The sequence below is a fragment of the Pteropus medius genome, unplaced genomic scaffold, assembly GCF_902729225.1.
Source record: "Pteropus medius unplaced genomic scaffold, Ma_sr-lr_union100, whole genome shotgun sequence".
Lineage (NCBI taxonomy): Eukaryota > Metazoa > Chordata > Mammalia > Chiroptera > Pteropodidae > Pteropus > Pteropus medius.
The window spans coordinates 716110-742684 of NW_024346824.1; the positions used below are offsets into that span (position 1 = coordinate 716110).

Below are 26575 nucleotides of genomic sequence, written 5' to 3' on the forward strand. Positions count from 1 at the left end.
AAGACCCCTCTCTTATTTTATTTACTTTTATTTACTTTTATGCCCATTATTTCTACTCCCCTCATAAAAATCCTCTCAAAATATTTTGATATGTATGTGTATGCATTCTTGCAAAATACGTGGTGGTATTTTGTTTGCTTTTTTTTAAAAAAATTCAGACATATTATGTGCTAGATTTCATTCTGTTTACTACCTTTTCATTCAGCACTCTATTTTTAAGATTTATCTATGTGTATGTGTGTCATCTGTGCTTCTAACTACTCGCTGTACCCTGCTCAGTGTCTCCTCCATATGATACACATCCATTTTTCCAGTGACACATGGACACCTAGATTTACTCTCTCTACCATGGCAGACAATTCTGAACTGACCATCCCTATACACTCCCTCTTTTGATGCCATGTGGTAGTTCTCTGGGATAGTGCCCAGCACCGGGAGCGCTGAATTAAAAGGTGCTTCAGTTGAATCTTCCATCATTCGTGTACAAGTGTTCTTGTTGGGATGAGTTGTTCATTATATATATTCATAAGTCAAGTTCGGTAAGCTCCCTCTAGGCCATTGATGTGCCTAAGACCTAGGAAATGTAATAATTTTATCAAACCTATAAGATATCTTTTAGTTTTGTCGAGGTCAAGACTTTTATAACAAGCTTAAATTTTAAAAATATTCCTGGATCTCAGTAGATGTTCTTTATAAATCTCTGGAGCTTTGAGACAAGTACAACACATATGAATCAAGACTTTAGACTCTCTTCTCAACTGCCAGCACCAGCAAACATTAGCTAATGGATCAATGCTCATTGTCAAACTTTATTTATAAAGGAGCTGCCTGCCAGTCTACTTCTACAACTTCTTTACATCTTGTTCTTCTAATTATTAGAATTACTAATCACAAATCTTACTGTTATATGTCAATCCATAATGCCTCACAATTTCAAAAACGGTCAGGTTCTTCAGCAAGTTTTTTTTTTTCTTTAAGCAGATTGATCCTCCTGCATCCCTTAGTCCTGCCTGGTTGGTTGGTCTTTCTTGAAGGGGATCTGCCTTTGTAATTGTCCCGTTGCACGACTTGGGCCTATGGCAAAACCATGGAAGATGCAAGATTAGCGATGGCTGAGCTAGAGAAAAATGCAGGGGTCTACCCTCTGAGACATCGTGACTTGAGTTGCCTGAGTAACTTTCTTCCAGGTGCACCATCTCATCTGTATCCCAGGAATAATCCAAAATAATTCTCTATGACCACCGAGGCTTTCTCACTCAGAGAATCCACATCCTTCAGGAAGACAGTTTTCCAATGTTCCTATCAAAACTGACCCTCTCAAATGGCCCTTGCCCTGGAATTTACAAGGGACCAGGGTTTGGAAGGGTATTCTAGATCATAGGCATCTGATTTACAGATGCTATTTTAAAAATAGATATTACTGAGGTATAATTTACATAAAATAAAATGCCTCCATTTTAGGGGTACAGTTTAATGCATTTTGATAAATGTATATACACATATAACCGCTACAACAATCCAGGTATGTAATATTTCCATCATTCCTTTGTGCTCCTTTGCAGTCAATACCACCTACCCCAAATCCCTGGGCAAAACTCATTGACATTTTGTCCCTATAGATTAGTTTTATATGTTCTAGAATTTTCTATAACAGTACTTACCCTTTTGTGCCTGGTTTCTTTCATTCAGCATGCTGTTTTTGCGATCTGTGTTGTTGCCTATATCCATAGTTCATTCTATTTACTTCTGAGTGGTACCCCATTATACATATATACCACAAATCATTTTTTCCATCGTGCCTGTTGCTAGATGTGACAATTATCAACTTGTTGCCTTTCAAACTCCAAATTTATTACCTTTCGTTACCTACTCTGTGTCAAAGTGCGATAGCCCCTTTTAAGTATTTCTACTTTGCAGAGAGAACAGTATTGAGCTTCGTCAGTAGATGGTGCTGGAGGGACACTGCAGGTGAAGAAACTTCTTTTCCGGGTCCAGTGTACTTCGCTTCTCTTCTGCAGATAGCACTGCCTTCAAAGACACAGGCATGTGGACATCCACTAGCATTCTGCCCCCACTGTGCATCCGGAGCACACAATGCCTGTAAGATCACAGCCCCAGGCCTAGCCCAGTGCCCACCTCACTCTCATTGTGGACTCTGCCCACGTCAGGCTTGCACCGACTCTGCTGGTGAGCAGGCTCCTGGCTCTCTGTCTTTAGCTGGACGTATGTTTTTATTTCTCCTGATAAACACTTAGGAGTGAAATTGCTATGTCATGTGGTCAGTGTGTAAGAAATTTATAAGAAATTGCCAAACTGTTTAACAAAGTGGTTGTACCATTTTATATTTTCATCAAAAATTCTGCTCCATATCACCACCAACTCTTGATATTGCCAGTCCTTAATTCTAGTGGGTATGCGGTTCCCTGATGAACATGGGTGATGAGTATCTCTTATTGGCAATTTGTGTATTATCTTTAGTGACACGTCTGTTCAAATCTTGTGCCCATTTTCACTTGAGTTGTCTTATTTATTAAGTTATCATCTTATTATGAGTCTTAATGCTGTCTTTCAAAGAGAAGAAATTTTAATTTTGATAAAATCTAATTTATCTCTTTATTTTATTTTAGGGTTAATGCTTTTTATTGAGGTATAATTGACATATAACATTATATTAGTTTCAGGTGTACAATATTTGATTCAGTATTTGTATCCACTGTGAAATGATCACCACAATAAGTCTGGTTACCATCCATCACCATATATAGTTAGAAAAAATATCTTTTTTCTTGCAATGAAGATTTTTAAGATTTACTCTTAGCAACTTGCAGATATGCAATATAGCATTATTAACAATAGTCACCATGCTGCACATTATTTCCCTATGACTATTTTATAACTGGAAGTTTTGGCCCCTTTTGCCCATTTCGCCCACTCTTCTGGCAACCACCAATCTGTTCTCTGTATCTATGAGCTTGGCTTTTGTGTTTTGTTTGTTTTGTTTTTTAGATTCTACATATAAGTGAGATCATATGGTATTTGTCTTTCTGACTTATTTCACTTAGCATAATGTCCTCAAGTGTCATCTGTGTTGTCACAAATGGCAAGTTTTCATTTTTTTTATATTAAACTGTCTCATCCAAAAACAGGGAATGTCTCTTCATTTATTCAGATCACCAATGCTGTTATTAATGTGAAGATTCTTTCTACAGAGATCTTATTGTACATATCATATATCACCTCTTTATCCCTTCATCGGTCAATGAACACTTAGCTCACTTCCACATCTTGGCTATTATAAATAATATTGCAATGAACATTTTTGAATTTTTGAATTAGTGTTTTTATTTTCCTTGGATAAATACCCAGAATTGGAATTGCTGGGTCATATGGTAGTTCTATTTTTAATTTTTGAAGATCCTCCATACTGTTTTCCATAGTAGCTGCACCAATTTACATTCCCACAAACAGTGCACAGGGTCTGCATATAATTGGACCAGGTAATGTCAAGTTGATCTCTGTACTGGCTTCACCAACTATATCTCCATGTCCCTGTCATCATTTAGCATTATCCAGTTTTCTAATTTTGGCGGTCTATTATAGGTATAAAGTGATATCTCATTATTATTTTAATTTGCATTTCTGATTATAGTAATTCTGAAGTTACTTTCATATGCTTATTAGCTTTTGCAGTTTGCTTGTTCATTTCCTTTGACCAGTTTTCCATTGAAGTTGCTGTCTTTTTATTGCTGATTTGCAAGACTTCCTTGTATGTTCTAGCTATTAATGCCATTTTTTGACATTGCAAATTACTATTCTGTAATGTTTATTAACTTTTGTCCATGATGTCATTCATTAAATAGAAATTCTTACTTTTAATGTAATCACAACATAGTTTTTTTAATGTATGATTTGTGCTTTTGAAATTTTAAAAGTTCTTCCATGACTTTAGTTCACAAAAATATTTCTTACATTTTCTTTTATTAATTTTACATTTTACCTTTCAATTTTGGATCTATTAAACCATCCAGGACTTACTTTAGTATCTTGGTTTAGGTAGGGATTTTTTTGTCCAGCTAGTGATGCAGTTTTCCTAATACATATTTTAAACAGTTCTTTTCCCTTATTGTTTTAAGGTGCCCTCTTTGTCATATATTAATTTCTCAGCTATATATGTGTCGATCTTTGAGTCTGCTCTTTTTTTCTTTAAACAGAAGTTGATTTAACCATTCATGGACTTATATTATTGCATATAAGTTGTAGAGTAAGTTTAGTAGAATAAGTAGTTCTTAACATACCAACTGAAAATTTTATTTATGTTACATCGAGTTTATAGATTAGTTTGGGGAAAGTTAATATCTTTACATTAAGCTGTCTCATTCAAGAACAGGGAATGTCTCTTCATTTATTCAGTTACCAACTCTGTTATTAATGTGAACATTCTCTCCATGGAGACCTATGTGTTCTTAAATAATCCCTACTTAATAATGTAAATCGCTATTGTGGATATCACCTGCTTATTTATTGATTATTGCTGTTATAGAAAAATGCAATTGATTTTTGTAAGGTGATCTTTTATCCAGCAACCTTGCTGAATGCTCTTATTAGTTCTAATAATTTATTCTTTTTTTTAATTAGATAGTAATCAAATTATCTATAAATGATAATTTTATCTCTTCTCTTTCAATGCTCACACTTCTTCTTTTTCCCTTTATGGCACTGTACAGGATTCCTACAACTATGTTAAATGGTAGCAATGATAGTGGACCTCTTTGTGTTGATCTTAATCTTAAAGAGAGTGTGTCTAAAGTGTTCCATTAACATAATATTTGCTGTAGGTTTTTTGATATATGACTTTATCAAATTAATAGTTACCTTGACTTTACTAAGAGTTTTTATTATGAATAAGACTAAACCTTATAAAATGCCTTTTCTACATTAGGATAATTATGATTTTTCTCCTTTAGCCTATTACTGTGGTGAATTACAGTGATGAATTTTTCTGATAATAATGAACCATCCTTGCATTCCTGAGATAAATATCATTTGATTATCATTTATTATTTTTTAATACACTGATGGATTTCATAGTTTGTATTTAGGATTTTTGCATCTGCTAAATTCTATCTTCTTAGCATTTACTGTAGATTTTAGAATAGATACTTAGTTCATACTGACATTTTTTAATTTCACAAATTAAACATTGTAGTTTTATAATATAAGTATGTTACTATTCACTAATTTTAAGAACCTATTTCTTTGATCACTTTTTTTTCTTGTATCTCAGCCCTTCCATCTGGGATCATTTTCCTTAATAACAGCAAAAGCATTTACTGTGTGCCAGGCACTGTTCTGAGCACTTTAAACATAGTCTCATTTTAATCCCCCAATAATCCTATGGGGTACAGACTATATTCCTTCTGTCTAAAGGACGTCCTTTAGGATTTCTTTCTCTGGATCCGTTTTTGTTGTTTGTCCATTTTTGGAAATAATTTTGCTGGCTAGACACACAGAAATCCTTAAACTCGTGAGAGTGTATGGGATGTCTCGGGGGGAGAGCATAAGCAGAAAAGAAGTAAAAGACAGAAACTTGGACAGCATCAGAGCTCGTATATTGGTCTCATGAGCCTTCTTTCAAGAGATGGTGCCTACTAAGGGCCAGAGCCAAAGCAGTGGAGGTCACTTGAAAGGTTCTTGAGTTAGAAAATGCCAGCCTTTCCCTAGCAAGCAAGTGCCGTGACCTCTACTTTTCCTTTATCTATTTTTTATACCCCTAGACTCAGTCCTAGGAGGACAATGGCACTGCCCAGAAGTGAGTAAATGTTAACATATCTTTCTGTCCCTTCCTGAAGCAGGAGTGCTCCAGGAGTCAATGATTAATGTAGTTCACAGCACTGGAGGTCTACTTGCTATGTTTATTGCTTGTATCACATGTGGCTTAAATAAACAAGAGTGCCCCAGCCATATGCCGGAGCAGAGCTGCTGGACCCAAGAGCTCAGAAAGAAGTGAACAGTAGATTGTAAACCTTTGCTCCCTCTATGTGGCTCTGGGGATCCCTTGTGGAGTCTGTGGGAATAGAAGCTTTTAGGGCCTGTAAGCAGGGACCGTGGGAGGCAGAGCCTGGAAGTTGCCTGGACCAGTCATTCCATGGCCCTAGACATCACGGTGGCAACAGAGTTCCCAAACAAGAGTCAGAGGCCCAGGTCACATTTTTCCCAGGCCTTTTTCTGAGATATATTGCTCTCTCTTGCCTCTCAGCCAAGGCATCCTCTTCCTCTTTGTTTCAGTCACATGACACCTTGTTTTCTCTCTCCTAGAATTAAGAACCATCTTCAGAAAGCAACACATGAGACCATTTTCGAACTGACTTTAATCATTTTTTGCTGCCCAAATACTGTACATGCAGAAGCCATGTGAAGAATTTTCTCCTCAAGGGAATTGGCAAGAATGTTGTACAGAACAGCCGGCAAGTCCTTCCCAGCCATCCACCTGCCACCCAGGAGCCACAACCAGTTTGGAAAGATGCTGCACATAGAAAACGTATAGAGCACAGATATAAAAGGCTAATTGCTTCTTATCTAAACAGTGTGCTTGTCAGTCCCTATCAGCTATCTCTTTCTTTGCAGGATGCATTTGGAAATTCTAAAAAAGGGGTCCCTGCCTCCCGTGAATTTACATTCTAAAGGAGTGGATAGAAAAATCAGGCCAGCTTTTCCTAAGGAAGCAGCCACTCTGCTTGCTGAGATGTCATCTCGGTAAAAGACATTCTGGAGAGAGGAGTGAAGAAGCGAAATACATGGAAGGGAAATAAATTCTCTCTCTCTTTCCATCAGCGAGCATTTCCTTTAAAATCCTCAGATGTTCAACTCTCTCATGGATGTCATTCTAGAAGCTGAAATGAGGACTGACCTAGCCTCATCTGCTGGTGGAGATACTGACCTTCACAGGATGCAGCTGAGGTTGTGACATCACATCAGCACCTTGAAAACTGTCCATTGTAGATACCCCTTAATTATTTTCATCATTACATAAGAATAAAAGAGAGAGAGCGAGCGAGCAAACCACAAAGAGGTGGAATCAGTCTGTTAGGATTCCCCGAGTTCTTGTCAGAAGTAGCATCTGAGTATGGATGGATGAGGACCTGAACCCAGCTTGGGCACCTGGGGCTGGAAGAAACCAGCCTGTGAAACCAGGTGCCACATGCACCAGGCTTGCAACCCTCATCAGCTCCAGGTCAGACTTTTAAAACCTGAAGGGAACCATGGAGCAACTAGCAAATGCTCTGATTTTGCAGATGAGAAAGCTGAGGCCCAGAAAAGTGAGGAGTCTTGCACATGGTCACAGTTTCTGGCAAACTTTATGGAACAGCCTTTGATGCTCTGTAGCCAGCTGTTCAGGCCACTGGCCAATGGGGCGGATGCTCTGTGGCCCCAGGAATTCCCAGGGCTCATTTCTGTCAGACAAGCTCTCTGGAATCCAGTCCCAGGGACCCTTCCTGGCATTGGCATGAACTTGGGAAGCCCAAGGCCCTTGTCCTTACTGGCCAACTTTCCAACCAAAGCGCTGGAAGTTGCCAAAGCATTCATGCTTTCCAACGAGGACTCACCCCCAGCCAGTCTAGGCCCCTGAGAGGATGCGAGTTTCTCTCTCCTGTGTGGTTTCCCTCACAGGCACAGCCATGCTGGGCCCACAAAAGCCCGAGCTCAGGGTTGGGGGAAGGGGGAGTTGCTTTGCTACATGGAAAGATTAAGCCCTTTGTCAGAGAACAAGGTCCCATCATCAGGCAGGCCAACAAAGTTAGTGCCTAAGGAGGCCAAGTTGCTCTCTTTGGCATCACTGACATTGCTCTGAGATGCTCAGGCACTCTTTCAAAATAACCCTTTCCCAGCCAGACCGGGATAATCCAGCCCCCATTCGGCCTCACCTGATCAGGTGGGGCTCCCCTGCCCTTCATTCACAATCTTTTTGTTTTGCCCCAATCTCTTCTGACCTGAGTGAAAGCAGACTTGAGGGAGAAGGCAGGGGACAACGTGTCCACATTCTCATCTCCTCCCTGATCCTCCAGTGAAAGATAATCCAGTATAGGAAGCAGCATTTTTAAGACCCTCTTTTACTTGCTGGGATGTTGGAGAAGAAAACGTTGAGGAGAGGAAGAGAAAGGTAGGGGTCTGCAGGACAGCGGGCCTCTTCTTTTCCATCTCCTTGCAGCCACTGGAGAAACACTGCTGGACAACCCCCTGGCCCTAAACGTCACACCATCTCTCCGAACTCAGGTGGAGGACACCTCATTACAATATCAAGCAAAGGCAGCAATTTCTTGCAGAATTTGCACAGTGCAGGAAGCAATCAGAGAAACAGAAGAGCAGCCTTACTGAAGCCCTGCTGCTTTCTGGGCCAAGGAAGATGGGGAATCGGAGGTATGAGGAGCTCTGGAGCCCCAGGGAAGGAGTGCAGGTCTCCTGGGCAGCAGGGCACGGAGCAAGAGCCTTGGTTGGGTGTCAGGGCTCCTGGTAACGCAGTCTAAGGTTGTGCTACATTTCATTTCCAAAGAAGTACCCTTGGAGGGTTCTATTGTCTTTAAAAGGGGTGGGGGAGGCTTATGCTCTCCTCAAGGCTGGCAGTAAAGAGCTCAGGTATGCTTGCCCTGGCGGGTGTCATGCCCTGGGGAGAACTGGCTTGACCTCGGTGTCTAACCGGCAGTGGTCCCAGGAGTGATGAGCTGCATGGGCGCCCACTCTCTGGAGCTTCTAGGTTCTGCCTCAGCCAATCCTGGCAACGCATAGCAAGAGCCTCCTAAGTGCTCCTTTCCTAAGAGAGCTGGGTGGTGGAAGAGACTGGATGGGGAGTAGTTTTGGAGATGGTTCTCCCCTGAAGGATCAATCCCCCATGTCAAACCAAGATTTGGCCCATTTAGTTGAGCCTGATTCATACCCAAGGCCCATCGTAGGCTTCCCTGTAGGGAAAGAGTCTATGAAAGAAGTGGAACAGATTGAACAGAGCCGAAATGTGAAGACAGATGCTCTGAATCATTCGCTATGGTTCCTGCCCACAGCCCAGCATCGCTGCAGGGCCATTTCTGTCTCTGTCACATCTTCCACGAATCCTGCCTGAGCAGAGGAAGATGAAATGACAGAGATCCCCCGCCTGTAGTCACCTGGGTTTCACCTGGGGCAAGAACCCATATTGGAGTCAAGATACTGTACCGGGCACTGAGTGGTCTCAGGTGAGGGAGCATTCTTAGAGGATCATGTTCCTTCCTTCCCCACCATCCTCTCTTCAAAGGACAGATGCTACTCCCACCCCAGCCCCTGCCCAGGGAAGGCTAGGAGTCTCACTTGAACTCCCTCCTCTCCGGGGACAGGCTAGCTCCAGAGGAGCTTCTCAGACAAGCTCCTACATCCTGGAAGCTGAGAAACAAACCCTAAATCCAGCCAGTCACCATCACACGCAGCAGCCTCATGCAACTTCACCCGCATGGGGGAAAATCCAGGTAAGGGTTAGTCACTTATTTGGTGTAAAGGGTTAAAAAGAATAATTCCCAAGGTCAACTTGGGGGCGGGAGATTACTTCCCATGAAGTGGAAGTGGGAGTGGCCCAACTCCTGGGCAGTTTTGGCAGCTGAGGACTGCAGGCAGCTCAGCCCCTTACCAACACGTCAGGCCCTGCCTCTGGCTGGAACTTGCCCTATGCTAACCTACCTTCTGGCAGAGGCAAGGGGAACCGGCCTCCAGCTACCCAGCAGCAGCCGCTCTGCTGGCAGCTCCTACTTTCTCTTGTGACCTTTCTGGGTCCCTGGAGGAATGAGAGTGATCTCCTTCAGTGACACCCCCCATTCCCTGGGGGTGACTGCATGGTCTGAGGATCACCACTCAATGCTACATCAACAGATATCTACACTACCACAAATAATCCTACCACCCCAAGGTGCATTTCCACACCATCCTGAGGGTGACTTCTGTCAAGGTGAATACATCACAGACAGGACATAAAAATACCCTTCTTCAAGTGAGTTTCCTCCCTCTCCCCACCCACCCTAGGATCAAAGAGTACAGAGCCCTTTGCTTCATTTTAGAAGCATGAGAAAAGCATGCATTACTCAGTCCCGGCAATGGGAGAGTTTCTGCAGAAAGAGAAGACAAGACCCAGCTGCCTCCTCCCTCTCTTCTACGCACACGACAGTTCTGGTCTGTGATACACGTTTGGAGGCTCCAGCAGGAGATGGGAGCCCAGGAGCTCACTGTGTTTGTCTCTTTACTGCCCATATTACCCACTCGTTGTCTGTGGTCGGAACTGATGGGGTCTTGGCTTCTTCTCCATATTTCTTGGGCGAGAGGGTACTGGGCTCTGGCTTCAGCTGAATGTGGATCCCGCCAGAAAAGGAGGCCTTTTGGCAACAATAGCTGTATCTCCAGAGACCTCCACCTACACCCCTCCCTTGGAATCCACTTCCATGCCCATCCAGCTTCGGTTACAGATGGTGCCCAAGCGCTCAGGCCTGGAGACCTCTCCACCGCTCCCCTGGGTCGCTCCCCCACCTGGTGTATGTGGTTGGTTAGTCACTGCAGCATTGGGGGTGATGTCTGGGAAGAGGCAGAGAGAGCCTGCCCCATACCTTGACCCCTCCAGCCATCTCTTTCTTCCCCACCAGACATGGACCCAAGGTCTGCTATACCTGTCTCCTGGGCAACCTCTCACCTTTCACCCTAGACTCGAGGAGGGAGAAGGACTAGTCTGGGCATTCCTGAGCCAGACTTCAGGATTCCCAGCAGACATCTCACAAGATCCAGTCCGGATATTGGTCCCCACCCACGAGGCCCAGCTATCAAATCAAGTCAGAGTTAGAGTAGACTGGGGAAGCTCCAATCAGACAGGGGTGGAAAGCAGAGGCAGGTAGGTGCCTGAAGCAGGCCGCTCTCCAGGGGGCAGCGGTGGAGAGCAAAGGGTCAGGGAGGCTGAGACAGGTGAGTATTGCTTGTACAGAGCTGGTGACTGTGGCAGTCTAGAGTCCAGAGCCAGGCTGTCCGTGGAGCCAAGAGGCTAGAGCCTACATGAGTCTGAACTCCCAGACAGGGACCCCGGTCTGGGAATGAGCCAAAAATAAGCCCCAAACGATCACCTTCATGCAGCTAATCCCCAAAGGTCAGGATTCTCAACAGCGACTCAGAGCAAGTCAGCCCCCTCCCTCCTTATTTCAACAAATGGCCCTACCTTAAGGACCTCCTCACAGGCCAGGCCCCACCAGGATGAGCCCAGCAGGGGACAGGGCCACCCTCGGGGCCTGGGGAGAACATAGGTGCCTCCAGGGACTGTCTGCTATGGCAGATTACATCCCCTCTGAGGCCAGCCTCCTGGATGTCAACACCCTACCGTCCGCACGTCCCGGGGTCCACTGGGAGAGCTCCTTTGGCATGTCAGAGGTGAGGAGGCTTGGAGGGACACAGGAGGTGAAGAACAGTGCTATGGAAGGTACTGGCAATTCCCTCTAAGGTATCTGGCCAGCAACCCTGGGAACTAAGACCTCCCCGTGTTTGGCCTGTATAGGAAGGAGGTGGCTCCAGCCCAAAGGAGGAAGCAATCTCCAAGCCCTCAGCTTCCCAGGCATCTTTGCTCCCAGGGCCCTGGCCAAAGCACTAGACGAGCATGCTACATGCCGCAGATGCATTTAGTGGGAAAAGCTGCCAGAGTGCTTGGTAGGAGGAGGGTCGTCAGGGTTCCCAGAGGGACCTCAGTGTGGCCAGCTGCAGTGGATGCTACATTCCTCAAAAAAAGCAGCAGTGCTGGAGAGGCAAAGGTGGAACAAAGAACAAGACAGAAAATTATGCAGGGACCACTAAGAGGCATAGGCAGGGACGCACGGGCCCCACCCTGCACACTGGACCAGGCAGGATGGACCAATGGCCATGTCCCCCTCTTCCATCCCTGGATTGAGGGGGAGTCATAACCACACAAGACGCCTTTGGGTTTCTTTTCAACAAGACACAGAGACATAGATTCCAGCCCACGTAGTCACCAAGACTGACTATACCCGGACAGATGAACGGATATAACATGGTCACACACAGACACACAGACACACAGACACACACAAACACGTGTCAAGTACACTTACACACACACCACACACACACACACACACACATACTACAGTCTCCACTGCCAGCTGGGACGGGCCCAGTAGCCAACAGGCATGCAGCAGGGTAAAGGGGCCAGAAAGACGTGACTATGTACAGGGGAGGAGGTGGTGGGCCAGCAGGCACCCCTTCCCACACTGCATCCCGGCCTCTTCCTGAGGTCCTTAGGAGCACGAGGGGCTGGTGGCACTCTCCAGGGAGGACTGGGACAGGCGTCTGGTGAGGGATCCGAGCGTAGAGTCTGCCACGGAGGACGTGGGGAAGAGTTTGTACCAGCCGGTGACGGCGGCACTCAGGTCCAGCTCATCCAGCATGATCTGGGCCATGCCCATGAAGCACTTGTGGTCCATGCGGCCGTAGTCTCCCCAGACGATTACCTGCCAGTGGGGAAGAGGACAGAAGCTGAGCCACCTCCCCGACTCCAGGCTGGGCAGTGGGCCCAGGAACCTACAAATTTTGCCAGGGCACAGATGGGACAGAGAAAGCCAAACCTGGATTGATTCCAGGTAATAACTTACTGATGAGCTCTTAAGAAGTGCCAGGCTCCATCCTATGGGCCTTAAATACATCATCTCAATTGTTGCAACCATCTAGGCAGAGGTGCTGTGCATTATTATTCCCACAAAGAAGAAACTGCTGCTCAGAGAGGCTAATTAAGTAACCCCAAAATACACAGGACTTGGTGGCAGAGCCAGATTGGAACCTGGGTCTGACTTCCAGAGCCTCTCAGTATCCAGATGATAGTCATCCCCAGGATGGAGCACAGTGAGAGTTCAGGATGTAGGTCACAGTTCCTGCTCTGCCACAAGCACCTTGCCCTCACTGGACCTCAGTGTTCACACCCATAAAAGTGGGTGAGGGGAATAGATAACTCAGTGATTTTCAAACTCTTGTTTTGTCGATGAACCCTTTTCTCAAAACGGAATCCCAATATATATAAAAACAGACACCCAAGACCACCCTTTCCCCCACAGATCCCCAAGGTCCCTCAGTTCTTACTGTTTGCAACTCCAGGGGCCCCTGCTATGAAACCACCTCAGCCCAGAGAACAGCCCTAGACAAGAAGTCACACAGCCCAGACAATCCCCAGCTCAAGCCTCTCCTCTGCCACCTCCATGGCCTAAGGCAAAGTCAACGGCCTCCACCACCACCACTGTTAAGGTTTAGTGAGTAGCTGTCTGTGTGCCAGGCGCTGTGTGAGGCCCTCTGCATGCGTCTCTCATTTAATCTTTACAACATACTACAGTTGGTAAGTGATCAAGCTGGAACCTGAACCCAGGACTGAACCCAGAGGCCGACCACCACTGTGCTCTGTCCCCATATAACCCCTTATGCACTTCAGGCACTTCATCCATGAAACAAGCATGACGAGCCCTCCCTCCCAGGACTGTGGTGAAGTGTGTTGTCACTCTCACGTAGTTGGGGTGAGAGTCACCCGAACCTGGGCTGAACTTGGCTTTCCAAGTTGCTAGCCAAAACCTCCAGCTAATCACTCCATCTTTACGAGACTGCGTCCTCATTTGTAAAATGGAGAGAATCATACCTGCTTCATGGGATCATCTCAAGGACAAAGTTAGGTCACATTTGGAAAGCACCTACCACAGAGCTTGGGGTGAAGCTGAAGCACAATAAACACCAGCACCAGCTGGAAGGGGGAGGTGCTGGTCAAACAGATCCTGCTTCTACCTTCCAGTGGTGCAACCTGGGGGCAATCGAGTTATCCCCCAAACCTTAGTTTCCTTATGAATCAACTGGGGGCAGTAATGCCTCACTAGGTTGTGAAAATAAATAGGTGATGTGTACTAATGCATCTGGCATTAGCACCTGGCCCAGAAGAAATCATAAATGAAACAAATTTTAAATTATGACTTGCAGTCTTTGCGAGTCACCCCGTCATACTCACCTGCAGCACCCTGCCCTGGGGCCCCTCATCAAAAAGCAGAGCCTGCTGGTATAGGGGGTCACAGGTCTTCTTGGCCACCTTTGTTTTCTTCTTGGCCAAGCAGGCCCCGTTCTCAAGCAGGTAAACCTTGATATAGGTAGCTGAGGGATAGGAGAAAGCACAATGGGAAGGGAATCAGGAGGAACTGCTGTGGCCTGCCCCATTCCCAAACTCCAGGTCATCTTGGAGGTGGGCAGGGTGAGCAGGATGAGCTGCCCAGTGGACAGCAGGTGGAAGAGACTGACTCCAATACTGACTCCTCCACCTTCCCCTACCCCCATCCCTGTTCACTGGCCTTCTGGGCAAGCCAGGACTCCGGTGTTGAGAATACTGACTTAGGTGAATGGGGAGCTGAGGACTCGCTAGACCAAGAGCTCAGCTACATACCCCTCCCTGGAAAGACCCCCATGTCCAAAATCTCTCTTGCAGCTGCTCGTCCTCACCTGGGAGGGATTTGGAGCCAGGTTTGGGGGTCAGGCCCCGAGCCTCGATCACTTCCACCTCAAGCTGGCCGCTCCGGTCCATGATGGCAATGTGCACGTCTCCTGTGAGGGAGAAGAGGGACAGTCCAGCCAGAGCCAGACCAGGGGCAGGCCAGCAAGCTGCTGTGCAGAATGCCAGTCTGCAGAGGACACCACAGCATTGGAAAGGGCACAATATAGAGAAAATGGCATGTATAAGAACTGTCCCCATGAGACCACTTTAAGGTAGCTGGGAAATGCTTTGCTAGGTCAAAGCATCATGCCCCCAGCGGGGGTGGGGGCATGACCCTCAAGGGACACGCTTGGGGAACAACAAATGGCTGCCAAACTCCTATCTAAGTCTGGTTAACTGAAGGGCTTCTGCTGTGCTGAGCAAAATAGGCACATTTGGGGACACAGCTTCACGTCAGGAAGATGGAGGGAGGGCTGTGGGCTCAGTGGCTCTCATTTACCTTCTACACAGCTGCCCTCGGCCACTCCTCTAAACAAATGTCAAACAAATATTTAAAAAAATATCAGTTTAAAGAGATGCTGAGATATAAGCCCGCCCAGGACACGAGGCCCTCCCTGGGAATGAGGGTCTGCTTGTACCCGTGCAAAAAGATGGAGAGAAGGCTGGCAGATTTCCAGGGAGCAGAGAACTGAGAACCCCTCACTGTGCTCTCACAAAACGGATAATCTGCTGGAACAAGTTCTATGTGTGGAGTCTTGTTAGTTATCTGATTTCTGCAACTGTTAGCTTTGTTCAACCTGAGTTAGCAGAATTTGAAATTACATATTAGTCATTTGAAACAGCCTTCAAAGAAGTGCAGAATCATAAGCTTGGTGCAAAAAGATTAAAATAGGCTAGACTTTGGGTTCAGCTACCCATTTTAGATTCTCTGAGACATTATGCAATTGTTTGTATTTGCATACTTGGGAAGATGGGGATTTATTATTTTTAGGAGACATTCTGGAATTCATCCCCCTCCTCCAGCTAATCCTGACCTCCCCATGGGGAAGAGAAGGTGGGTGACTCAGGAATTAATTTCCTCCTTGTCTCTCTGAAACATCTCTAAGATGGTCAAATGCAAACCTGTCCTTCCCAGTTTTGGACACCAGAGGGCACCACATGCATAGTTCTAGGCTGTGATGGCGCATTTGCCTTGTAGAAGGGGCTGATACCTCTCACCGCCTCTCAGCCTTTGGCTGGGCCCAGGGCTGGGAAAAGCAGACCTCTGAGGCCCTTAAGAGTCTGAAAGCAGGGGCTGGGAATTAGCCAAATCTAACCCAAGAGTCGGATAAGAGCTGATGCTCACCCTCCGAGGGTCCCCATGGACCCCTCTTCCAGCAGACAGAGGCTCTTGTGTTAGCACATTCAGGAAGACAGGGCAGTGCAGTGGGAGGAGCCCTGGCCTGGAATAAAATCCCAGCTCCACTGTATCACTCACAGCAGGACACTGTCTGCACTCAGCTTGCTCATTTGCTGTGAGGTCAGTGCTGATGTGTGGGTCAGACACTGTTCAAGTCAGACACATGGAGAGGAGGATGGAGATGAGGAGGCATCTCTGGGGTAGCTAGGTCTGGGAGGAGCTGCTTGAAGCCAACACAGTCAATATCTAAAGGAGAGGAGGGAGCCAGAACTGCAGCTAAGAGGACCAAGTATTGACTTCAGGAAGTACTTCCTAGCTGTAGGGAATATAGATGAGAAAATTACTAAAAGGCTTCTAAGTGCCAGACACCGTTAGCAGTAAATAAGGCATAGTTCCTAAGGAGTAAATGAAATACTTCATGCAAGCATGGGGGCGGGGGGAACTCAATAAACTGTTGGATTGCAGAATTAAGGCAGGTATAAATCCCATTTTACAGGTGAGGAAACAGCCTCAAGGAAGGGACTCGTGCAAAGCCACACAGAGAATTGATGCTAGAACAGACTCCATAAAAGTTAATGCCGTGAAAATTTTTGTTCACCATTTTGAGTCCAGCACTTAGCACTGCTGGGTACACAGTAGGTGTGTGAGTGTGTGGTGAAGCAAGGGAGGGAATGTGCTAGAAAATCTGTTGCAGGATAGCCTTCCTCTTTGAGGAGGGGCGTATTGACGAGTGCTATGCTCACTACTTCTCGTTGGCACCAAAGCCTGAGCCAGGGCTCATTTCTGCTGCTTGGGTCACACAGGGCCCTCATGGGGCTTACCCTTTCTGCTGCATGGCTGCCATTACCCAACTCGCCCTGCCCTCAAGAGGACTCACCCATTGGTGGCGTTGCCAGTGTCTGTCGCCCCACAATCTGGGCTGGTCCCAGCCCATCCAGGAAATCGCTGAACTGGCTTTCAGCCCCTAGCCGGGTGGTGGGGAAGATGAACCTGGGAAAGGAGGCAGAGGGGCATGTGAGCGCATCTGGCTGGTGGGATATAGTGGCTCTGCCTCTTGGGCCCTGGGCACACTCCTCTGTGCCTCAGTTTCCCCTCTACATAGTGTGCATGTACTACTGTGGCTGAGGACAAACAGACTGCATGTTTCTGCACATTAAAGAAAAATATTTGGATGTCACTTGAAAAAAGAGACTAATCAACGTAATGTAATGATGGTATTTAATCCTCAAGCTCCAGGATTCCTTAGGTGACCCTTAAAAGGCAGGGCTTGCTGGACACCTGTGCCCTCACCAGGGCATATGAATGCCAAGAACCAGAGACATAGGCCAGGAATGTCAATGCCTGGAGCAAGTTCCAAGAACTGAGGTTTAGTTTATCCTAAGTTTGAAATCAAGTCAATAGCATGAGGTGGTGCCCAAAACAGCTACTGAGACCAAAATAACACAATTATAGGGTTGAGATTAATGACGAGTGATGGTAGGTGGTCCACAGTTGTAGGGGGGCCTGGAAATAGTAACAAGAAAAACTGATGATTATTGAAAGTTGGCCAGATGCCAATAGCACACTGAAGGCTCTATGTGCACCATATAATTTAATCCTTACAACCACTCTGTGTGGCAGGAACGATTATCCAATTTTACAGATGAGAAAACAGAGGTTTCAAGAGGTAAAGACTTGCCTGCAAAACAGAGATGATGCCCAATTCATGTAGGGTTATGGTGAGGGTTAGGGCGGATGGTGTATGAAAAGTTCCAGACAGAAAACAATAAATGGTGGTTATCGTTGGCATTATTATCATCAAAGGAGAAATGCTACTTGCTCATGTTCTCAAGCCTAGGTGTTCTGGGTGTGGCCAGTCGAAAAAAGACAGATGAGGGAGGGCTGACCCAGGTCTGTTCATGGGATACAGTGGACCGAACAAAGTCCTAAGATCTCTTGGAACAGCTCAGACTCCTGGTTGACAAAAGGCTGTCCCAGAATGAGTCCCCTGCTGGACAGCTTGGCCTTGCGTCCCCCTTGGACAGTGACAGGAAGGAAGGGAGATAGGCTGCAAATGCTATTGGAGAGGGCCTGGGTGTTTCTCTGCACTGCCCAGGAAGGGGCTCTGAGGCTCACCCCCTGTTATTGGCCACAGTCAGCAATAGCCTAATATCATATTCTTAGGATAATGGTATCGGAGAAGGTTAAATAAAGAAATGTAGACTCTGGAAGTCCCAGAATTTCAGGAGCTTGGTACAGAGAGCGTAGAGATTATGAACAAGGGTTATAAAGTCAAATGGCCTTAATTCAAATCCTGACTCCACCATCATTTAACAGTTGTGACCTTAGTTCAGGTACCTCTCCTTTCTCCCATGCCTCAGTTTCTCAGGTAGTACCGACATCTCTCAGGGGTGTTGTGTTAAATAAGACAGTTTTTGTTCTGCTAGTGACTGGTAGATCCCAGAGTAAGAAGCACTGATCTGAACTGCCCAGTGATGCTCTGCACATAGTTAAGACACAAGAAACGCTAGTGGCTGCTCGCATTCATGAACGTAGGCATGGTCACGAGATACGTGATCATAGAATCTTAAACAATAGAGCTACATAATCCTGAAATCATTGTATCTTAACGAAGCCAAATCATAAAATCTTAATCATATGACCATAGCTTCATAATTCAGAAGAGATCTGAGGGAATACCTAAGCTAACGACTTTCAAATTTTTGGCTGTGACCCACACATGAATGTAAGAAATACACTTAATGTCATAGACCTATGTGCATCCATAGAGTCAAAATACTGAAACGAAAGTTCACGAGGTAATTCATCCTTACTCTATAGGATACATTTGAATTTCTATTTCTTTTTTTAATGCAGGTTTTGCTCCACTAAACTGCTTTTACTTCTTTCTTATGAGTCATCGCCCACAGTTTGAAAGACATGAGCTAGTCCGATCTCCTAAGCTCCAAGCAAGGCGACTTGTGAGGATTCCATTTATCTGAGCCATAAAAATGGTTTTAGATGAAAAGGATTTTAGAATCACATTTTCCTTTTGAACCCTCTCCTCTGGAGCGGGGTAGCATGTAGGTGCTGGGAGGCGGGAGGCGTAGAACAAACAGAAGGGATGAACTGTTCCTGGGCCACTGGGATATTCAGATGAGAAACAGCAACCTGGAGCAATAGCCAGACTGGGGCCCAGGCACAGGATGTCCGGGGGGAAGAGGATGGAGGGAGGCAGGGACACAGAGGAGCCCAGACATCTGGGCTGGAAATCCAGCTGGAGGTTTTCTTGCCCTGCGGCTGGCTCGGTGTAGCGGACCAAGGAGGAGGGCAGGGACCACGGTGGGGTGGGCTGAACGCACGTGCCGTCGGAGCTGTTGCTGTTGGTGCTCCCATCGGTGGACTCTCGGCTGCCCTGGCGCGTGACCCGGCTCCGCATCTCCACAGCGATTCCTGTCTCCGTGCTCCGCCGGATGTTGCTGCGCAGCTTCTTGGTCGCCCCTTCTGTGAGGCCCCAAAGCACAGAGAGAGAACAAGGTCAGATCACTGATGAGCTGCCCAAAATCACCCTCTTGGGAAGGGGCATGATGGGTAGGACTGTGACTGGAGGCGGGGCCATTGCTGAGATGACCTCTAAAGCCGGTCTGCAGCCTGCCCCCCTGGCCCTGCTCAGGGCAGTGGCACACACAAAGCAGGCTAGGAAGCTGGATGGGGGCAGAGTTGGGATGGTGGGGCTGGGGTGTGCTGAGAACCAGGTAGAGTCCTTGCCCGGCAGTGCTTGGCCCTCCGCCTCCCCCTTGCCAGGCTTCCCTGACAGCCACCTTCCCACTTAATTTCAGCCCTTAACCCAAAGGACTTGTTCTTGCCTCTCTCTTCTAGAAAGTTTGCCTTCAGTGGGATTCCAAGATTTGCTTCCCCTTGTGCATCTTATCACACTCAGAGCTCATAACCCACCTCTCTGATACCTTCATGGGCCCTATAAAAACCCCATGTGAAGCCTGGCCACTCTCAAACATGCATTCTCAAGGTGGGATTCCCCATTAGGGAAGCAGGACTGAGAGAGGGTCGGCTAGGTTGACCTGAACTGACTTTGGCTTTGAGAGAGAAGTCTGCAGAAGAACCCTAGAAGGTATGCAGGGAGCGCTCACTCCCTGTGTCACTGTGCCTCCTGTTCAGAGCAACCCTCTAGCCCTACCCCAGCACCCCTCCTCAGCCTTGAAGGGAACATGGGTACTTTGCCTCTCCTAGTAGCACACCATCCTGCTTGGGTTTCCATGGCAACCTCCTCAGCATTGCAGTGTGGTCCCTCTAGACACCCTCTCCTCCTGGGGCAGGGGTTGGGGGAGCAGAAGATGTGTTGAGGGTTTACAGGACTCCCCCTGCAGAAGCTTGGCTGCCCGAAGAGCTTGATGGGAAGGGAAGTGATGCTCAGAGAGAGACTGTATCAAAGGAGCCATCTGCTGTCACTGATTAGAGACCCAGGCAAATTAAGAGTGACGTTGCCTACAGGGATGAGGAGAGCCTGGGGGTGGGGCAGGATGTGCAGCACCCCCTTCCCAAAGCAGTGGGGAGGGGGGAGCTTGTTACCCTGGCAGCCCCTTCTTCCACCTACATCTAATAGTGGGTTGGGAAGGGGATTTTGAAGATCCTGGCCTGAGAAAAGGGTGACTTTATTTCTCCTGCTTTGTCCTACTTATCTTTTAGAAGTCCCACTGAGGGAGGGAAGGCTGAGAAGGCTAGCATCACTGGTGGATGAGATGGGGGGCTGGAAGTGGGGGTGGTAGTGGGGAGGAATGTCTTCTCTGAAACCATCCCAGCTTCCAGGATATTGGAATAGCTAACTATCCAGTAATTAATGGGACCATCGATATGTCTGTCTGCCTGCCTGTCTGTCTTACACACACAGTCACATTAGCTCATGCATACTTCTTTCATACCAATAGGCATAAGAAGACACACACCAGTGCTCATAATCACATTTATGAAGACAATGATCTCATATACAAGGTCATGTGTATGTTCATACAACAGTCACAAATGGTCCTACCAGGTCTTAGTCATACATGCACATGACATACTCTGCCACATAAATGTGACCTTCACACGCTAACACTTGGAGTTGAACCCATCTCACACACACACACACACACACACACACACACACACACACACACACACACACACAGATGTAAACCCACAAACAGTGTGTAACCTACCACACACAGGGCTGACAATAATGGTGGGTGTCGGGGGACTTGTCCTGTCCCTGGCTCCTAACTGTCAATCTCCTCTAAGCCAGTTAGAAGACAGGTAGGTCTGTGGGAGCTGCACTTTACCCTCCCTTCCCTGGAGTGCCCCCCACAACACACACCGAGTTGAAGACGGAGCCTCACCACCATGTGGCCCCAGTCCCCGCTATTCTAGAGCTTGAAAAAGCTTTGACCCATTTGGGAGAAAATTTACCTTCTTTGATCAGACCTGCCCAACCCACTGTGAGCCCTTCGGTAGAGGAGTCATAGAATCCTGAAATGTTAGACACTTCAGCTAGCCCCCTGCCCCTGCCACTTCACAGATGCGGAACCTGAGGCCCAGGGTCCCATAGGGCTGGGGCTAGACCCCAGGCCCACTGACTCGCAGTCTACTGACATGCTACTTCTCACTCCCCTCCACCACCTCCACGTTGGTTTGAGATGTGATTCAGCAGAGATTAAACTCCATGTCTTCTGGATGGGGAGAAAACCTTAGAGAAAATTTCTTCACTGTTTCATATCTGTCCAGTCTCTAAATTCTGTTGATCTGGGGGAGCAACTTTATGTAGCGTCTCTCTCTAGAGAACCAGGCCAAGTTGTTTGCAATAATTCTGTGGTCTCTGGAGACTGAAAGATTCCAGGAACCATCCCATTTGTCCCACCACATACAAGGGAGAGGCAGTTACAGCTCCCAACAGCACTCCCCACGGCATCTTCTGGAATGACCCAGAGTCCAGAGCCCAGGAGGGTGGAGCTGCTGTCCTTGGTACTGAAAAGAGGAATTCCATTTGAGCAGGGGCTGGGACGGCCCAGGATGGCCCTGTACAGACTTGGCCTAGGGCTAGGCCAGAACTCACCTGAGTCCTGGGACCCCAATGCTCTGACCCCACCCTCCTCACTGCTCCCACAACTTAGAGAACGTTAGATCTAGAAGGAAGCTGGGAGAGAGTCTTTTGAGCTCTATTTTACAGAGGAAACAGACCCAATGGGAAAGTGACTTTTCCCAAGGTACCGTGAGGAGTTAGAACCAGGACTAGTCCTCTAAAGTTTCGGGGTAAATTTTTGAAAGCCACTCTAGGGCAGTGTGAGAAATAAACTAGAAGGGGCATCCAGGAGATCAGAGAACTAGAGCAAAGGCTGGTCCAGGCAGCTTTAAAACACAAAAGAGAGGATGGGCAGAGCTCGAGCCAATGCAGGGTATGGATAAACCAGGAGAAAGGAGGCCCCCGGGAAGGCAGACCCAGAGCCCAGAAGACTGGGTCCAGGAGAGGAGTTCCTCCCCACTTCGCATAGCCCAGCCCTGCAGGCAACTGAGCCATCCCACCTGGGGGCAGCAGGGGACACTTTGCTAAGATCTTTTCCCAGAACGAAGTTGCCATGGCTGAGACCCACGGTGAGTCATCCCCATACATTCCTCTGGGGCCAGACTATGCTACTCAGGATGGGGCTCCAAGCCGGGACTGGCAACCTCAAGGCCTGGGGGGGAAAAACATGGGGACAAGGAATTATAGATGGGAGAGGAATATGCTCCAAGCAAGAGGCAGAGCTGTGAAGGTCAGAAAACTCACCTTTTTTGGCCCTACTATGTGACTGTGGGTAATAATAATAACCCCGACAGTGTCCCAAACATCTACTATGTACAAGGCTGACTGCCTTCGCATCTCCTATCTCGTTTAATCCCCTGGGCAACTCTGCAAGGCATGTGTTATTGTTCTCACTGTCAAACAAGGAGGCAAGCTCTGAGAGGTGAAGTAACTTGCCTGAGTCACCCAGCTAGTAAATGGCAAGGTGTGGCTCTGAAGGCCACCTTGAAGTCATTTTCCAGGGAAGTGCCTTCTGCTCTTCAGGCTCAGATGCCTCATCGATAAAATGAGTCCATCAGACTAGATGATCTCAAGGGGCCCTTCCTGCACTGACATTTAGTGATTGGATGATTCATAGAGACCTTCGATTAGAAGGGGATCGAGGTAATTCCCCTGGCTCTGGCCCCAGGCCTTCAGCCGTACCCTCGCATACCACTGAAACAAGTGATTCAGAGCCCCACCGCTCAGCTCCCCTCAAGACTGGAGGTCTCCCTGGTGCCCGCTCCAGTCCCTGCCTGCCGACTAGAGTCTAGGAAGGTGGACGGACCGAGGCAGATCACTGAAATATCTCCCAGTGACTCAGGCTCCTGATCTGGCTTTGAAAGACTGTCCATACAGATCACTTTGAATACGGAGAACCCTTTGGGTCTGAAGCTGACTCAGTGGAGATCAGCCGGGCTTGGTCTTCTGAAGTCCAACACCTCCTTGATTTAATCTTAATCCTCCAACCTTAATCCCACCTCTTGGTCCCGTCCCAGCCCAACTCCTGGATCCCCAGGTCCCCATCTTCCTGACTCCCTACTGTCAGGTCTACACTGCATATTCACAGAGGCTATGCCCACCCTGGGGCACTGAGAACTGCAAGCCCCTTCCTCATTTAGCATTTCCGTGAGCCAGAAACCACATTGCAGCTTGAGTGCTAGAAAAGACCATCCCACATGCTACTGTGGAGGGCTTTGTAAAAATCTATTTTAAGGCCTGGAAAAGTCCCCCACCCCCAGCCCCAACTGGGAGTCTTGATGAGCGTTCTCCCCGGATCCTCCGGCACCCCCGCCCTCACCACCCCATCCAGCTGCCTATTTGAAGGTTTCTTGGGGAAGTTGTTACTCTGAGAAAAATAAGCAGGAAAAGATTTTAATACACAACCAGCTGGTGTCTGGGCTGATGCCACAAAGTAAGGAGGTCTTGGTGGGGAGGGCTGGCTCCTCTGTGATGTGGGGTCCGGGTGTGACTCTATATGACCAGGTGGTCACCCACCAGTCTGAGGATATCAGGGATTCCATAACTAGGTGTCTGTGAAAGCATATTTATCAGGATATAGCTGGTAAGGTGTGTGAATGCGGTTTTTCATGAGGTATGTACATACGCGTGTGCGACGTTTCTGTGATCATGGGCCATGTGTAATGGAGCTTCTATGATCTGGGTCTGTCTGTATCAGAGGACTATGTTGGTGTGATCTGCATGACTAGCGTTGTTTGTGACCATGTATAGTCTGACTGGCTGTATTATCCTTTCCTGGCAGTAGGGCAGTGTCTTATCTGAGTAACAGAGCACACTATCTATGTGACTATGCGAGGCATGTGTCTTAATGTGTGTATGTCTCTCTTGTGACTTTGTAATGTATGTGTGTGACTATGCATCTACATTTGTGTGGCTCTTTGTACTTAGGAAACAGAGATTACAGGTGAGACTGAGTCTTGTGGACGTGTGTGTCTGTGAAGTTGTGTCACTTAGCACAGTGCCAAGTAATAAATACTTGCTGATTAATACATCAGTTTGTGCATGGAGGCAGCAGAGTATAATGGTTAGGAGTTCGGTAATGGTAATGAACTCAGAAGCCCAACTGCTGGGGTTTGAATCCAGGCTCTACCACCTACTTGCTATGTAGTTTGGGGCATCTTACATCTTACTTCCCTTCTGTGTGCTTTAGTACATGCCTCATAGAATGACATGATGGTTCAATGGGTCAGGACGCATACTGGACTTAGAACAGTCCCTGGTATATGGTAAGTGCTACATAAGTGTTTGTGGGTGTGGCCATGTACACCCATAAGGACAGTTCCTGGATGCCCTGTCATTGCAAGGTGCCCCACCCCGGCCCTTTGGTGTCCTATGCCCCCTTACCAGGCTGGGGGAGCTGGAGTGTGCTCTTGCTCCACTGGGTCAGGCCCACGATGGCCACCATCTTGGCCCCAAGGCTGCTGCGCCGCTTCTTGGCAGTGGTGACCCCTGTCCCACCCCCCGCCTGCTGGGATCCGCATATTTCGCCGCTGATGCTGGAGCTCCGAACCACATTCCTGGAGCCCGCGGCTGAGGCTGGACCCGGCTCCCCGTTAAACATGGTCTGAGGAGCAGCGGGGCCTCAGGCAACTCTGTGGGGGAGACAAAGAGACAAAGAGACACATCAGACCCCAGGCCACTCTACTGCAGTCACTACTTCCTAGCTGTGGGACCTTGCGCAACCTCTCTGAGGCTGTAAGAATTTAATGACCAAATAAATGTAAAGAGTGTGCACAGAGTCTGGCTCAATAAATTGGACGATTCTTATGGACACATGGCTGCCCTGGCAAGTGACCTAGTTTGGTGGTAAAGACCGAGGCTGTGGAATCGCACGGCCCACTCTTGAATTTCCAAAGGCCTCTGTATACTAGCTGTATGACCTTGTGACCAAGCATCTTGGGGTTTCAGTGAACACCTCAGCAAAACAAGAAATAAAAGCACTTACCTCATCGAATTGTTGTAGGGATTAAGTCAGTGTATGTGTGCCTAGAACTGTGTCAGGCATAGAGCAAATATTCAATAAGTGTTAGCAATTGTTATTTCATAGCCAACAAGAGCAGGGAGAACAAAACTGGCTGCAACCTGAGCAAGGGGGAGGGGTCCTCCGGTGTGAAGGGGATGGTACAGAAAAGGATGAAGCAGCAGCCAAAAGTCACCCTTAACTGCACTACTGAGAGGCAGCCACAAGAGGCATTTAACCTATTTCCTCTCAGTCTCTTTTCTATGCATTTTTTAAAATAATTGAACTCATACTGCAAATACAATTTTATATCCCGGGATTTTCCATTTAGCACTATATCACAAGCATTTCCCAATGTCATTAACAGTTTGTATAAATGTTTTAATGCCACCATAATATTCCACTGTATGGACGTAGCATAATTGACTTAAACACTTCAATATAGTTACCTTTTAGATTAGGTTCGACTTTCTTCTTTCTGTCTTTGCTTCACTCCCTTCTCTCCCTCCTGTCTTTTAAACAACACTGCAATAAACCTCTTTCCACACTGATTTTATCCGCTTTTTTCCTTAGGATTGATTCATAGAAATTGGGTGACTGGTTTAAAGGGCTGTGGACACTGCTCGTAGCTTCCATTCTCTCCTGCTTCCTGAAAGAGTTGCTGATTTTATCTAACACCACCCCGTCCTGATTATCCTGATTAGTTTAAGCTGGTCAGCAAGTGACAATCACCTTGGGAACTCTTACTGGTCCAAAGGTGAGCATGTGACAATGTTGGCCCAATCCGATTTAGGGAAAAGATTCGGATTCCATGCTTACAAGAGAGGGGTCTCTCTCCCTCTGTCTCTCTTTTTCACTTCCTCCCTCAAGACTCCTCCCCCTAGAGAGGGCCCAGTCCTAGGATGAAGCCAGTGTTGCTGAGGACAGCAAAGCACAGATACAGAAAGGACCGCGGGCCACCCTGAAGCCTGCCTTTCTCTGGCCTTCCCATTACGTGAGGCAATGTGCTTCCCTTGGCTAAGCCAGTTTGAATCAAGGTTCTCTCTTATATCCAAAAGCATCCTACCTGATATTGAGGGCATAAACTTTTTTTTTTTTTGATTCTTGGACTATACTACC

General features: G+C 47.2%; 1 protein-coding gene across 1 annotated transcript in view; it reads right to left on the reverse strand.

Annotated features, from left to right (window-relative positions):
* Nucleotides 1-12111: 12111 nt before the first annotated feature.
* RIMS3 (regulating synaptic membrane exocytosis 3) overlaps nucleotides 12112-26575 on the reverse strand; it is a 33529-nt gene continuing 19065 nt past the window's right edge. The window contains exons 3-8 of the mRNA XM_039876671.1: nucleotides 24841-25088; nucleotides 19247-19388; nucleotides 16783-16895; nucleotides 14515-14616; nucleotides 14033-14172; nucleotides 12112-12506 (exon numbers count right to left, since the gene is read on the reverse strand). Coding sequence (XP_039732605.1) covers nucleotides 12294-12506; nucleotides 14033-14172; nucleotides 14515-14616; nucleotides 16783-16895; nucleotides 19247-19388; nucleotides 24841-25057 — 927 coding nt within the window. The 5' untranslated portion in view covers nucleotides 25058-25088 and the 3' untranslated portion in view covers nucleotides 12112-12293. The remainder of the gene's footprint in view (nucleotides 12507-14032; nucleotides 14173-14514; nucleotides 14617-16782; nucleotides 16896-19246; nucleotides 19389-24840; nucleotides 25089-26575) is intronic.